Source organism: Vicugna pacos, chromosome 7, assembly GCF_048564905.1.
Source record: "Vicugna pacos chromosome 7, VicPac4, whole genome shotgun sequence".
In the NCBI taxonomy this organism is placed as follows: Eukaryota; Metazoa; Chordata; class Mammalia; order Artiodactyla; family Camelidae; genus Vicugna; species Vicugna pacos.
Genome location: NC_132993.1, coordinates 4988203 through 5003726, shown reverse-complemented (window position 1 = coordinate 5003726; position 15524 = coordinate 4988203). Strand labels below are relative to the sequence as shown.

Genomic DNA, 15524 nt, shown 5'->3' with positions numbered 1-15524 from the left:
TCCTGCTTTGGACTTGTACTGAACTTCCTGTCGGTTAAAAATTCGATTCTCTTTCTACTTTGTGCCAAAACATGTCTTCCCATCGCATACTTGTAAAGTTGCTTTTTTGGACTCAAGAATCTACATCTTGTAAGAATTAGCCCATTATTCTAAGAGCTTTTGAATCTCAATTCTGCATCCAATATATTTACCATCCTTTCCAGCTGTGCATCTTTCATAAATCCAGGGAGCATGACCTTCTCTCTTCAGCCAAGTCTTTACTGAATGTATTGAAAAAGGCACCAGGACAAAGCCTTCTCTCCTCTCTGAACAGTCTGCACCCTTTGGGATTAGTCTTCAATTGGCAGCAAATTTATTCAGTCACAGGACTATCCAGTGATGTGCTGGAGTGTCATGTTGGTAGTTTAAAATCAGCTACGGTAGGAGTATTTATACCATGGAAATTAGCAAAGGATACAAATCAGATCTCAGCTCCCCCTTCGCGCCCTGTCAGTTGTTAAATACTCCCCAGCACGCCGCTGCATTCAGGCCACGTGTGTACGTCCTTCTCAAGACGCTGGGAGAGACTTGTCAGACGCCTCCAAATTACCACGTGTATCTTTATGGAGCTTAATAGCTTACAGAAAAGCTCAATCCTCATGCCTGAATTTGGTTCTCTCCACACCCCAGGAAGTTAAAGGGCTGCATGTTATGAGTTTGCCCACTTCAAAGATGAGGAACACAAGAGTAGTGACTGACTCAGAGCCAGACAGCCAACTAGTGTTGAAGCGGCTCAGACTCCCAGGTACTGGTCTCACGGTCAATGGTCTTTTCTGCTCACCATCTGACTGCTCCCCCGTTGGTGGTCAAAGTGCCCTGAATTCCCTCAGCAGCCCCTGCTGTGGGTTGAGAACATGGACAAGGGAAGAGGGTGCATCTCCAAGAGCCTTGGCCCTTCCCACGAGCAGCACATCACTGAGGACTGAAGAGTGATGCTTTCAACCTGGGACCCCTGACTTCTACTCAAGAGGGACCTGGGAGATGGTCTTCAAGTTGTTGACAAGACTCTGCCTTTTGTTTATGAGTCATTGATGACAGGAGACCACCTGAAGTGACAACAGCTCTTCATGCAGTGTGTCTCAGGGTGGGGCCCACTGAGTAGCACCAGTTTAGGGCTCTGGGCTTGAAGGATGGCAGTGACGGGTGATGGGGTAAGAACAGCTCAAGGCGGATGCTGCAAACTGGGAAGGCCAGGCAGGTTTCACTTAGTCCACAGTGCATCTTAAACTCTTTTAAAAAACCTAAAAACTGGAAGCTTTCCTATAGAAAGCCAGACTTCTAGAATCTCTTAAAACGCTGGAAATCTGGCAACATAGATGGAATTGGGGGGCTGTCCCTTTTTGAAGGGGCATGAGCCGGCAACCGACCACACCCCCATTTGCTATTTTAGGGGCTGACTCTCCCACGCCCCTAGGGACCCAGCAATTGATGGGAAGCAATGGGGTGGGCCCTGTGCCTGAGGACCACTAGTCTCCAACGCGGGGTGAGCCAGGGGTGCTGGGGCCTGTACAAAGGCATGGCTGCTCTGCCCTTTGAGGGCCACAGTTTGGGTCATAGCACACTGGGGACACCAGCTGGGACTCTTCCAGCTGACCTTTGGGAAACTCTGTAACCTCAGTTTCTCATCTTAAAAGTGCTGACAGTGCCAGCTCTTACCTCACAGTGTTGTGGGGAGGACAAATCAGTTAAACCCACGTAAAATTCTTAAAATTTGTAATAAGCCTTCAGTCAACACTGGTTGCTGTTATTATGACCCAGCCTGCTTCCGACTTTCCCATCCAGGAGCAATTGCTCTGGTCTCACGTGCCGCGGAGGATGTGAAGGCTGTTGCAGCAGCGGTGGCGTGGCGGGGGTGTGGGGGCAGGGGTGGGTCAGTCTTGACAGACAGGGTGTCGACCACCAGCAGGCATATTTTTGAAAGAGTTCCTAAGACAGGGTTTTCTCCTAAAGGAAGAGGTCTGGTTAAAATGGCTCAAAGGGGAAACTGAGGCAAGAAACAGCAAAAAGGCACCAAGATGCTTCCTGCTGGTGGGGGAGGTGTGGAGTGGGATTTGCAGACAGAGCTGGAGCTCAGCTTCCCCTCCCTCTACTCAGCCCCCAACCCGGCGGGCACCCCCTCTCCTGCAGCACCTCCTCCCAGCCCACCCACCTGGGCCCCTGCTGTTGATCCAGCTGCTGAGACCGGATGGAATCTGTTCACAGCCCAGGAGAGCCAGCAGACCGCAGGGCTCCCTCCTGGGCTACACTGGCTGGCTCACATTTTTCCCCCCAACTAAAAACTTCCTCAAAGGCCAAGAAGGCAGGCCTCTCGAATACACAGACTGCATCAGGCTGGAGGCGAGCTGCTGTCTGGAAAGATGGCTAATGCTCACAAGGTAACTCTGCATCTGAGTGCTCAGAACCAGGACCAGAGATGACCTTCCTGCTGGTGGGTGCAGAGCCCTGGGACTTCTCACTGATATCAGCCCTAATGAGACAACGGTGTCACTGAGGACAGGGGCTGGGCTGGAGTTAAGGGAGACACAGGTCACCATAGCTGGTGTTTTGGGGTCCAAAGATGAGTGACACCTGGAGTGGGGACAGCACCGAGCATCACATTTTAACCCACACAGTGATGAGGGGGACTCCCGGCATCCACTGTGTGCTGGCCTTATGCAGAGTGCTGTGCACTCAGCATCCCAAGGAATCTTTATAGATGGGGTATTAAGTCCTGCCTTACAGAGGAGACACTGAGGCTCAGAGAACGAAGTGTCGGCCCAAGGCTGCCTAGCAGGTAACGGGCAGAGCTCATCCTCTGAGGAGGCCTGGGTGGCTCCGAAGCCTGTCTGGTATCATTGAGGGGGCCCCAACCCCCACTGGCTCTCCTAGGTAAGGAACATTTGAAGAGGCCAGGGCTGGCTGTCCCGAGAGCAGGCACAGGGCATGTGGGAGGAGGGCCTTCAAATGTCTGGAGGCAATCAGATATCATGGAAGCAGAAGGGGTTCATTCTCTGTAATTTCAAGGGCAAGATCAAGGTCATGGGAAGGAAGAGCCTCCCTCACCACAAGAACAACTGAAAAGGGCATGAACTGCCATGATCACGGCGAACAGGTCGTATCGGAGAGAGACTGTCCAGGCGTGGCCAAGAGCACCTGCACAGAGCAGCTCAGGTGTCAGCAGGTCAAGGTGGGCAGGCAAGAAGCCCTCCAAGAAACCCTTGGGTTGTGGGAGTGTAGAGAGGGCAGGGCCAACAGTACAAAGGAATCTCAGGATCCTTTCAGGATCAGTCATCAGAGCCACCTTCTCTCCACTACCACTTCATTCATTCAAGAAATATTTTCAGTACTGTGCTGAACAAGACAGATGTAGTCTGTGCCCTTAAGGAGCATGACAATTAAATCTTTAAATTTTGGGTACATGCTACAAGACAAAAGAAGGTGGAAGCTTGCCCCTCGGGTGGGAGAAAGTGTCCTTGGAAGAGGTGGGATTTAAGTTGAGACCTGAATGAGGAGTGAACCTAGGCAGGTGAAGGGAGCTGGAAGGGTGTGGTAGGCAAAGGAAACAGCCCATGTGAAGGCCCAGAGTGAGCGAAGGAACTCAAAGCCCTGGACGAAATGGAAGACGAAATGGATCAGGCCTGTGTTACAAGCCCATGTGGCGCCCCTGGGGGTGGGCCAGCCCCTGGGTGGGACACCCCTTGTCGTCCAGGTGGAAGACAACAGCGGCGTGGACTGGCATGTGGATGGACTAGAGATGTGTCTAGGAAATAAAATCAAATAAAACGGGGTGGGAAAGGGTACAGCTCAGCGGTAGAGTGCGTGCTTAGCATGCACAAGGTCCTGTGTTCAATCCCCAGTATCCTTATTAAAAATAAACAAATTAAAATGAATCTAATTGCCTACCCCCGCCCTCACAAGAAAGATAAAAAATAAATTAAAGTATTTTTAAAAAATCAAATACAATGGTTGTCCTGATGGAGAGAGAAGGAAGGGGTAAGGGTCAAAGGTCACTCCCAGGACTGAACTTGAGCTTTGATGCCACTGTCCAGCAACCAGGATGGTCTGACCCCCCACAGTGAAGGGCACCCTCTCTTGTCTCTATGTGTTCACAAAGAAGCTTCTACTCTATTCTTCAGGAGTGAAGACCTTGGAATCCTCCGCTGCCTCTTCCCACCCCTCCGCCCCCTTGGAAGGGTCTGACAACTTCTGGACAAGTTCCTCTTCTGGGTCGTGGGAAGGTGAAGTCAGGGCTGTTCCCCGTGGCCTGACCTCCCCTGAGGGGGGTCTCCTGACAAAAGGCTGCCCATCTCCCCGTGCTCCCATGTGCCAGGTCAGCAAACCCAAGTGAAGGCATAAGATCTTCCTTCCATATCTGGGTCTCCGGTTCAAGCCTCTTTCATCGGGGTCCAGCTTTCCCTGACCTATAGCTGGTAACTCCCTGCCATCCAAGTCTATTTCTCAGTAGGCTCAGGATCTGGGGTTAAGGTGTGTGACTGGTTCCCATCTGCACCCACGCTCACCTGTTGGCCACACATGCTGATCAGGATCTTTGTTCCCCTGTGAGGATCGTGCCCTTCCCCCAAGCAGGCGACTCTGCACTTGCTGCCCCATTTTAAATACGCTTTCCTGCTGCCTGATATTTATTAGAAACTTTGTTGTAAATATTAACAGGCAATACATTCTTCTAGTTGTTCCAAATTTTACCTTTGGATTTAGCAGGGTCAGCAGGATTTATACGGCTGCGCAGTATTATGTCAGCCCCCGTCTTAGTTGGAGGAAACTGCTGTGGCTTTGTTGAGAACATTGCTTAAATTGTCACACAGTGTCCCTCCATCTCCTCACACAGGAGAGACTTCTCAGGGTTTCATGGCCAAAAATCACAGTCTTTGGGGGCAAATGGTTTGATTTTTGTCTTACAGGCAGTGTAATGGCTCATGTACCCGCTGTGGGAGGGGCCCGGGCCTCCTGATTTGCGTGTTGTCCCCCAGCCCCGTCCTTGGCTACAACACCCCTTCCCCACCCTGCACTCCTGTGTCCCGATTTCCTCACTACAAGTGTCTTCGCAAACCACCTCAAGCTCTTTGGGAACGAGGGGAGTCCATCTTCCTGCATTGTTCCTTCTCTCCTTCCCTCCCTTCCCTCACAGCATGCCATTCCTCACTCCAGCCCCCAGAACGTTCTTCAGTCTGGAAAGAAGGTTGACACGGGAGATGATCCAACCTCGTAAATTCCAGTAAAGGCCTGAATGGCCACATGCTCATGAGACGTTTTCTCAAATTTCCTAGAAGTATAAGTTTGGGTCACAAAGAAATGGGTTTCACAGCTTGGGAAGCAAATGAAGAGGTGGGCCAGGCTGAAGGCAGCAGCTCCTCTCCCACGGTCCCTTCTGAGTTACCCAGGGTCTGCGCACCCACACGAGCATGGGGCACCAGGGGCACAGCTGTGCCCTTACAATAAAGCCTCCCTCAGCTGAGCGCCCACCAGAAGCAGGCTGACCCCTCTGGTGCAGCGATTCAAGAGGACTCAGAATCCAGACAGAACGGAGGGCCATTGGCTCATCCTGCACGTCTGCAGCTCTGCCTCCCCGGGTGACACCTCCCCCGCGTGACACCTCCGGCTCATTACCTCTGCCACTTAACGCTCACTAACAACCAGCTCTCACTTGCAATCACACCGCGGGCACTTGGGGCGAAGACAGCCTCCAGCTGCTGCTCGCTGGGGCCCGCGCTGCTGTCTAGACGCTAGCACGGGCCGTCAGCATCCAAATGACAGCACGTGCCCAAGCCACCGAGCGTCAAAGCCGGCTCCCTGTCTGCAACTGCACGCGCTGAATGCAGGCCAATTTTATGCTAATGGGACTCCAAAATAAAACGCCAGAAACTTCCCCCAGCACCTCATCCCTCACCACTTCCATCACACGGAGAGGTCGGGGCTCCCGATCCCCCAGGAATCCTCAAATGAACTCTCGATTCCTCTCGTGACCAGGGCCGCCTGGGGACTCAGTCTTCTCAAGCTTCCCTTCCCCCACTGCCCATCCCTTCAGGAAGAGCCCCTCCTCCAGGGAGGGCCTGGAGCAGCCCAGGGCACCCACCTGTTGCTGGTGGGGAGCCCCCCAGGGCTTATCTCAGTGCACCCCAAATCAGTCACAATTTATGAGGACTCACCACGTGGGGGCCTGGTTTTGGCGTACCTCCCAGGGACCTCAGCTGTGGCCCCATCAGCACCCCCATTTGACCTGGCCACCATCTTCTGACACCCCAGAACTTTAGAGCTGCCTCCAAAGAAGGTATTTAGCACACTAGCTCACACCTTTTCTCTAGGAGTTTGCATTTAAAAACCAACCTCACAAGCTAAGAACTCGTTCACACTTAACCTCAGGCAGTGGTGAGATTGTGGGGCAGGGGTGGGACCTCTGTCTGGGAGCCTTGATGAACTCCTAGAACCACCTGCATTTCCATGGCAACCAGGACCGGATGATGGTTCTCTCTGCCATCCAGTGCTGCTCCACCTCTGGGCCAGCCAGGCTCTCCCAGCAGCCAGTGTCCCACACCATTTTGCCCTGGGAACAACCTGCCAGTGGGGTACAGGGCAGAGAGGAGGCAGGGATGCCCTGGCCTTCAGAGCAGCCCAGGCAGGAAGCGAAGTCCCTCAGCTCCTTCTGAGGGAGGAGAAGTGGAGACAATTTGGTGCCCCCCCACCCCGCCAACCCCAGGCACCAGCCTACCCCACACTCCTGTTCTCCGAAAGCCCACTTCAAATTGCCCCCTTTGAGGGCTTTCCTGATGTCTCCCTCCTCAGAGCCCTGAGGCCTGAATCATCCACTCTGGTATGTCCTATGGGATGGCTAAGTCTGCTCCCCATGCTGGACTGCCAGCCCAGAGGGCAGGGACTGGGTCCCCCACACTCTTAGGGCCCCGACAGCACCCAATCTGTTGTCAGGTGATTCCCACCAGTGCGGCGGCCAGAGTGACAGGTGGGGCTGGACAGGTGAGCTCAGACCAGACTGTGGGCTTCAGACCCAGCTGCAACCCCTCGCCAGAGGTGAATGGTGCTCGCAGGCACGCGGCCTTCCCATGGGGTGCCTCAGCGCTTCCTTCTGGACTAGGGGGACTGACGTGGGATTACCCAGGCCATCCTCCTCTCATAAAGCCCAGGGGAGGCTCCGCAGGTCCAACGCACGTGCAATGGGCCTGAGAGCCCTTGGAGCCCCAGGCCTGCCTAGTAGCAGGGCAGGGCTGGCTCCCACCCGAGGCCATACAACCAGGATGCCGCCACCACCCTCCTGCCAAGAGCAAACCCTTGCTTGGGTCCCAGAGGCTTTTAGATGTGTGCCATAGCATGTGTGGAGGGTTAGTTTCTATAGCCCAAGTTGTGCCAGGGATCGGCAGCTTCCTCTCAGCTGGCAGAGAGCATGTGTGCACGCGGAGGGGGGTGCGCATGCGTGCACTCACACACAGGTGAGGGGAGAGGAGGTGTGTGTCTGGGCGCCTTTGGGGGCCGAAAAAGTGGCACAAGCCAGAGCCCCAGACCATTTTCACCTGGACCCACAACCCAGCTTCAGGTTCACTTGTCCCTGGCTCCGACTGGCTTTGAGAGGCAGGACAACAGGAGGTGAGGGGACACTGAGCAAGAGGGAGGGCAAGGATGGAGGGAGATGTCAGCAGAGTCTGGGCAGAGGCTCCAGCTATGGGAGAGGGGATGAGAAGAGGCACTGCCACAGGTCCCGCTGCAGGGAGGAGGGCCAAGAAGAGGCCATGGGTGTGACCAGGGGCCCAGAGCCAGCGACTCTCAATGGAGCCCAGGGCTCCTGGGCTGGTGGGGGGAGGCAGCGCCTACCTGTACCACGGCGGGTGGGTGCTGAAGGCCTGGAGTCATAGGTGGCAGGGTCCTGCAGCGGGGGAGTCATCCAGTGCCCCCTTGGTGCCCGGGCCCAGAGCCTACCGTGCCTGCAGCACCGAGGCCCATTCTGAGGGGGATCTGAAAGAAGAGGGCAGTGGGAGGGGCGGGCCAGACCTGAGCCCTAGAGGCAGATTCACAAGGGGCCTGAGGAGGCTGGGGAAGAAGGCTGAAGGGGCCTGCTGTGTGGACAAACTCCCTGACAGGCCTGAGGAAGGCAGGAGGTGTGCGGGAAGGGCCCAGGATGGAGGCACGGGCAAGGGCCAGCCTGGGCTGGGCGGCACATGGGGAGGTGTCGGGTGGGAGCAGTGTGCGCACAGGAAGCAGGCACAGACCAGGTGCGGCAGGACAGAGCTAGGGGATAGGAACAAAGGATCCTGGCAGAGCCCAGGCCCTGGCAGGGGATGCAAATTTGGGGGACTTGGCAATAGAGGAGAGAGCTGGACATTGGAGGTGAAGGTCACGACCATCAGCCAGGATGGGGCCAGGATGACTTCTGGAGCTCAGGGATGTCCCAAAGGAATCCCAGGGTTGGCGGCAGGTAGAGGTGACTTGCTCTGTGATCTACCCAGCTCACACTGGGCCGTCCCTGTATGCATAGGCTTCCTGGTGGACCCTGTGGGCTTGGGTCAGAACCCAGCCTGTGAGCTGAAGTTCCTGGGCAGATGGTGGGGTGTGGTGGATGAGGAAGGGGCAGTGCTGTTAGGTATGGGGGTGGCTTGAAAGCAGTCTGGGGTCACATGTTGGTGGTGTTGGCCAGAGGGTGACTCTGAGAAGGGTGAGGAGGAAGGGGAGGCAATGAGAGGAGGAAGATTCAATACAGGAGGTGTTACCAGCCCAGGGTTGGAAGGAGGTGCCCTGCAGGACAGCGGGAGATAGAGGGACAATCTGAATGGGAGAGAGGTGTCCAGGCAAGAGGATGCCAAGTGGAGATAGGGAAAGTGCCAGACAATGGGGAGGAAGGGAGATGTCAGGCAGGGGAAGGAAGGTAGGTGCCATGCAGGGGAGAGGAAGGGAGATGCCAGGCACGGGGGAAGAGGGGAAGTGCCAGGCAGGGGGGAGGGGGGAGGTGCCAGGGAAGGGGGAAAAGGGGAGGTGCCAGGGAGGAGGGAAGAGGGGAGGTGCCAGGGAGGGGGGAGGAGGGAAGATGCCAGGGAGGGAAGAAGAGGGGAGGTGCCAGGCAGGAGCAGGATGAGAAAGTGCCAGGCAGGGAGAAGGTGATAGGCAATGGGGAAGAGTAGGTACAGGCAGTTGGGGAGGAGGGAAGGTGTCAGACACAAGGGAGGAGAGGAAGGTACCAGGCAGGAGGGTGCCAGGAAAAGGGAAAGAGGGGAAATGCAGGGGAGGGTGGGTGGGAAGGTACCAGGTAGGGGGAGGAGGGAGGATGCCAGGCAAGGATGAGGAGGGGGAAGAATCAGAGAAGAGGCTGGATGGGAGTTTGCCAGTCACAGAAGAGGTGCAAGAAAGGCAGTGGGGGGAGGTGCCAGGCAGGGGGAGGAAGAGAGTCAGGAGTAGCGGGAGAGATCAGGAAAGGAGGAGGGGAGGAAGAAGCCAGGCTGGGAGAAGGGGGTGCCAGGTAAGGGGAATGTGCCAGGTAAGAGGAAGGTGCCAGGAAAGGACTAGAAGGGAGGTGCCAGGCAGGGGGGAGACCAGGGAGGTGCCAGGCAAGGGGAGGGGGGGAGATGCCAGACCGGGGAGGGGGGCGGAGGGATGCCAGGCCGGCGGGAGGAGAGGAGATACCAGGCAGGGGGGAGGAGGGATGCCAGGCAAGGGAAGGAGGGGTGATGCCAACAGAGGCAAGACGGGTACTGCCAAGCAGGGAAGGCCGGGGCGCCGGCGCAGCGCGGCCGGGCGGCGTCTCCTCCAAGGGCCTGGGGGCCGCGCGGCGCGGGTCGCTCACCTGCTCCCCCGGGACCCCGGCCCGGAGCGCGGCCGCTCACTCCCCGCTCGGCGCTCGGCACGGCCCGGCGCCTGCGCCGCTGCAGCCCGGAGCGGGGGAGGTGCAGGGAGCGTCTGCAAAGAGCGAGGAGCTTAATAATGAGTTAGGGATCAGAGCAGGCAGCGTCGCCCCATCCATCGGAACGTGCGATCGCCACGCTAGCAGCACCGCGGCGCGCCCTGGCCGGGCCCATTGTGCTCTTCAGTCTGTGCACAGATGTGCCTTATGTCTGTGGATGCTCCTGCGCGCCCGCGGATTCGCACAGACCGTCAGAGCATAAGATGTGGCTGTGACCACACACACACACCTGCCGTGGGGAGGGGGCTTGGGTTCCACTCCGGGTTCAGGGACAGATTCTGACTGATGCACCCCCCGCATTCTTTATGCACTCGCACACTCATGGTCTAATCTCGGTCCCTCCGGCTTTACACCTGTCTCTGCAGGGACTCTGGCAGCCAGGAGAGACCCTTTCTGGACGTCCAGCCAGATGGGTCGCTCTGGTCACACCATGGGCTCTCTGTCTCTGTGAATCTGACTACTCTGAGTACATCATATAGAGGAAATCTTACTGTATCTGTCTTACTTCATGAGCCAAATGTCCTCAAGTTTCATCCATGTCGTAGCATGTGTCAGAATGTCCTTCCTTTTAAGGCTGAATAAGATCCTGTTGCCTGCATACGTACAACGTATATATGTGCATATGCCATGCCTCATTTTGTTTATCCGTTCACCTCTCCATGGACAGCTGGGTTGCTTCCATTTTTGGGCCACTGGGAATAAGGCTGCTTTTATACCCCTCTTGAAGCCCACTGGCATCCAACCAGACAGAAACTCCCTCGGACTCAGCCCCACGACCTCTGCTCAGCGCTCAGTCCTCCCCCCAGCCCCCGCCGCTCTCAGCACCTGTGTTTCTATTTCCCCAGAGACCCTCATACCCCTGCCTACTCAGAGGACCCACTGTGGCCTTTTTACCCAAATTTGCTGACTTCATGCCCCGAATCAAATATATTCCTGTGCCCCTTCTTGTGAAGGGATCCCAGCCTATGCTAAGAAATCCGTGCAGCCCTTCCTGGGAGCATTCACCTTTGAAAGGGGACTCCTGGAGATGCAGGGAAGGGAGAGGCCAAGTGGGTCTATCTGGGGAGGGGAAAGCTTTGCTCAATGACCTGGGGGAGAGATGGAGGGCTGTCTGGATAATGGGGTTTGAGGGAACTTGAAAGGCTTCCCATGACCAAGACCCTGGAACCCAGAGGTCAGTGCTGGAGCATCACCCCTCTGGGCTGGGAGGAGTCCATTTAGAGGTGGTGCCTACCCTCATGTCCTCCGCCCTTCCCCTCCTGCACCACCAGCTAGCTACTTGGCAGAACAAACTTCACAGAATGAGCCCTTCTGATGGGGCAGGTAGTTAGTGTGAACTGGTCCTGCCGTGAGGGTGTGTGCATTGCCAGGGGAGGAGGGAAGGGGGTCCTCAGAGGAGAACCCCAGAGGGAGAGCAGGCAGACAGCACAAGTCGGGGCAGCATCAGGCAGGCAGGCTGAGGGGTGGCTCAGGACCAGCCCAGAGGGCAGAGGAGCCAGATGGGTAGTCCCACTTCCTTCCTCTGACCCTGTGCCCTCCCCTGAGGCCCCCCTTCTCTTCCACTCACAGTCAGTCAATCAGGGATTAAGTCATCAAAGATTAAGCCCTGTGGTCCTTCTCAGTGACTTCCCAGGTGGCAGGCAGCAGCCTCTATCCCAGTGCTTAACACCTTGTTTTAAAGTCACTGATGGGGGGAGGGCATAGCGCATGCCCAGCATGCATGAGGTCCTGGGTTCAATTCCCTGTACCTCTGCTAAATAAATACCTCCCCCATAAAAAATTAAAATAAATAAATAGTCACTGATATTTTATTCACTCAAAACATAAGTGAAAGTTTACAAAAACCATCTATATCATCATTTAGGCTCCCAATATTTTCTGAGTATCCACTACATAAAAGTAGACCAGAAAGCCATGGGCCTTGACCATGAATGCATATGGGACTCCGTCTGTCAACCTCCCTCCCGTGTTCTGCATTTCTTCCTCGAGCGTGGGTTACTGTGTGTCCGGCACTGCACCAGACTCTGTGGGGCGGGGATGTGACATGCCTCTGGACCAGATGGGGGATTAATACATGTAAATAGCTCACTACACCAGATAGAAGGGATGAGTGCTGGCACAGAGGCCAGTCCCAATGCTGGAGGGGACAGAAAGCAGAATGGAGGGTGCTAGGGGCTGGGGGACAGGGAGGAAGGATGGGGAGTTAGTGTTTAATGGAGAAAGAATTTGCTAGATGAAAAGAGCTCTGCAGATGGATGGTGGTGATGGTTGCACAACAGTGTGAACGTATTTAATGCCACAGAACCCTACACTTAAAAACCGTTAGAACAGTAAATTTTATTTGTTTTTTCCCACAATTAAAAGAATTAATGCTAATAGGAAGAAAAACATGTTGTTTCACTCTCACCTCATGTCCAGCACTGTATCAGGTGTTTGTTCTTCCCAACAGCCCTGCAGGATGGACATTATGATTTGCATTTACAGAAGATAAAACACGAAGCTTGGGGAGGTCAAGTCACACACCTGAGGCCACGGAACTTGCATGTGGCGGAGCTGGGAGTCAAATCCAGGTCTGTCAGGCTTCTTCCCACACCCCCGCAGGCAACTCTGGGCAAGAGGGTGGGGAGGGTACATTTCATGAAAAAGGCAGCCTTGGTACTGAGTCTTGAATAGCTGAGCATCGGCCTGGGGGGCTGAAGGAGCACATGGAGGCGTGTGTCTGGTGCAGGGGGGCCAGAATGCTGGCCCAGGAGTTTGGGCTTTGTCCCCTGCTGGTGGGTGCCAGCAAGGGGCTGCTGTACCTCCTGGAGCTCTGGGCTCTCCTCAAAGTTTTCAGGACTCGTCAGCTGCCTCCCTGCTTCATTGTCCCCCAGACAGACCCACAGATCAGGACAGGGAAAGGACAATGACTCCAGAAATTGCTCTGAGATCAATCAGATTTTTTTTTTGACTTAGTCTTTTCTTTCCTTTTTCTTTTCAATTTGTTGTTGTTGTTGTTGGGTGGGGAAGTAATTAGGTTTACTTATTTTAATCTTTTTTTTTTTTTCAGTGGCGATACTGGGGACTGAACCCTGGACCTCATGCGTGCTAACTAAGCATGCACTCTGCCCCTGAGCTACATCCTCCCCTGCTACTCCTCTTTTTTCTTTTTTTTAAAGTGTCTCCCCTTGGTTGTATAAACTTCAGGCCCCCAAAACCTGGACGTGGCCCTGGCTGAGCCGTATAGTGAACTGTGAGCGCTTTTCCTTTCCTGGACGACTTTTGTTTTCTCTAGAGTTCATGATTAGCGTGAAAATAGACATTATTTTTTAGAGAAATTTTATTTTATTTTTTAAAATTTATTTATTTTACTTTTTTGTGGGGGGGGTAGTCCCATTTGTTTATTTATTTTTAGGGGAGGTTTTGGGGTTGAACCCAGGACCTTGTGCATGGGAAGCATGCGCTCTATCAATTAAGCTATACCCTCCCCCCAGAGCAATTTTAGATTCATAGCAAATTGGAGTAGAAAAGACAGAGAGCTCTCATATACCCCCTCCCCCTCCACTAACCTGACACATAGCCTCCCCCATGGTCAACACCCCCACCAGAGTGGTACCTTTGTTACCACGACGGACATCCCCTGACACAGCATCACCCGAAGTCTGTTGCTTACGTTAGGGTTCACTCTTGGTGTTGCAAGTTCTCTGGGTTTGGATACATTTATAACGACTGCATCCAGCATCGAAGCATCATCCAGAATGGTTTCACTGCCCTAAAATCCTCTGTGCTCTGTCCACTCTTCTGTGCCTCTCCTAACCCCTGGCAATCACTGATCTTTTTACTGTTTCCGCAGCTTTGCCTTTTTCAGAAGGTCAGATAGTTCAATTCCTACAGGATGGAGCTTTTTCAGAGTGGCTTCTTTCACTTTGCAATATGCATTTGCGGTCCTCCTTTTAGGTCTTCTTGTGGTTTGATAGCTCATTTCTTTTTAGAATGATACTCCATTGTATGGAGGTACCACAATAATAATTACCCTTTAGCTTTGCAGACTATCCAAAGCTCTTCTGGAGCCTTCTGATCTGTTCCCTCTGGACAAGTTGCCCACAGTTGTCGTCCTGCAATCTCCCTTCACCCTGATCCTGGAAATTCTCTTCGTCTCTCTTCTGTCCCTTCATCATTCAACAGATAGGTACTGAGAGCTTATCTATGTGTGCCTGGCATTGTTTGGGGAACCAGGATACAGCAATGAATAGAATGAAACAAAAATTTCTTTCCATTTGGAACTTGCCTTCGGATGGGAGAGAGAGACAGAAGGTAAGAAAACTGCGTGGGGTGTTCATTCCAGGCATGCAAGGCTGCTTCAATATTAAAAAAAAAAATCTATGAATGTAACCTCCTATATTGACAAGCTAAAGAAGAAAAATCGCAAGATCATATCAATCAATGCAGAGAAAGCATTTGACAAAATTTGACACCCATTTATGATTTAAAAAAAATTCTCAGAAAAATAGGAACAGAAGGAACTTCCTCAACTTGATCAAGGGTATTTATGGACACCTTGAGCTAACACACTTAACAGGGAAGGACTGAATGCTCTTTCCCTGAGATCCAGAATAAGGCAAAAATGTCCACCCTTATTACCCTTATTCAACACATTGCTGGAAGTTCTAGCCAGAGCAACGAGAAGAAAGAAAGAAAGAGAGAGAGAGAAAGAGGGAGGGAGGAAGGGAGGAAGGAAGGGAGGGAGGGAGGGAGGAAGGAAGGAAGGAAGGAAGGAAGGAAGGAAGGAAGAAAGAAAGAAAGAAAGAAAGAAAGAAAGAAAGAAAGAAAGAAAGAAAGAAAGAAAGAAAGAAAGAAAGAAAGAAAGAAACACAGATATCATAAAGAAGAAATAAAAGAACCCGTATTTGAACATGCCATAATTGTGTATACTGAGAATCCCAATAAATCTAAAAAACACAAACAAACCTTCTACAGTACCATTTATAATTACTAAAAAATGGAAATATTTACTGTAAATATAACAAAACATATGCAGGATTTGTATGCTGAAAACTACACAATGCTGCTGAAAGAAATCAACGAAAACCTACATAAACGGAGAGACATGGCTCATTGATGGTCTGGAAGATCCAACACAGTAAAGATATCAGTTCTTTCAAAACTGATATACAGGTTAACTCAATTCCTATCAAAATCCCAGCAAGAGTTTTGTAGATAAAGAGAAGATTATTTTAAAATTTAGTTGGGGGAGGGATAAATAAGAAATTTGGGATTAACAGTTACACATTACTATATATAAAACAGGTAAACAACAAGGACCTACTGTACAGCACAGGGAACTATATTCAATTTCTCGTAATAAGCTATAATGGAAAAGAATCTGAAAAAATATATACATATGGATCTCTATAACTGAATTACTTTGCTGTACACCTGAAACTAACATTGTAAATCAACTACACATCAATAAAAATAAAATTAAAAAAATAAAATGCTACCAAACAGCATTGCAAAAAAAATTTACATGGAAAGGAGAAGGAACTAGAACACGTAACATGTTTTTGAAAAAGAATAAAGTGGGAGAGTCACGCTCCCCCATATTGAGGCTTAT

At 52.6% G+C, this 15524-nt stretch overlaps 1 protein-coding gene across 2 annotated transcripts in view; it reads right to left on the bottom strand.

The window, feature by feature from the left end:
• Window positions 1-9894, bottom strand: part of SMARCD3 (SWI/SNF related BAF chromatin remodeling complex subunit D3) — a 31591-nt gene extending 21697 nt beyond the window's left edge. For both annotated transcript variants that reach the window (XM_072964159.1, XM_072964160.1), the window contains exons 1-2: window positions 9815-9894; window positions 7855-7995 (exon numbers count right to left, since the gene is read on the bottom strand). In XM_072964159.1, coding sequence (XP_072820260.1) covers window positions 7855-7893 — 39 coding nt within the window. In that variant the 5' untranslated portion in view covers window positions 7894-7995; window positions 9815-9894. The remainder of the gene's footprint in view (window positions 1-7854; window positions 7996-9814) is intronic.
• Between the last annotated feature and the right edge of the window lie 5630 nt (window positions 9895-15524).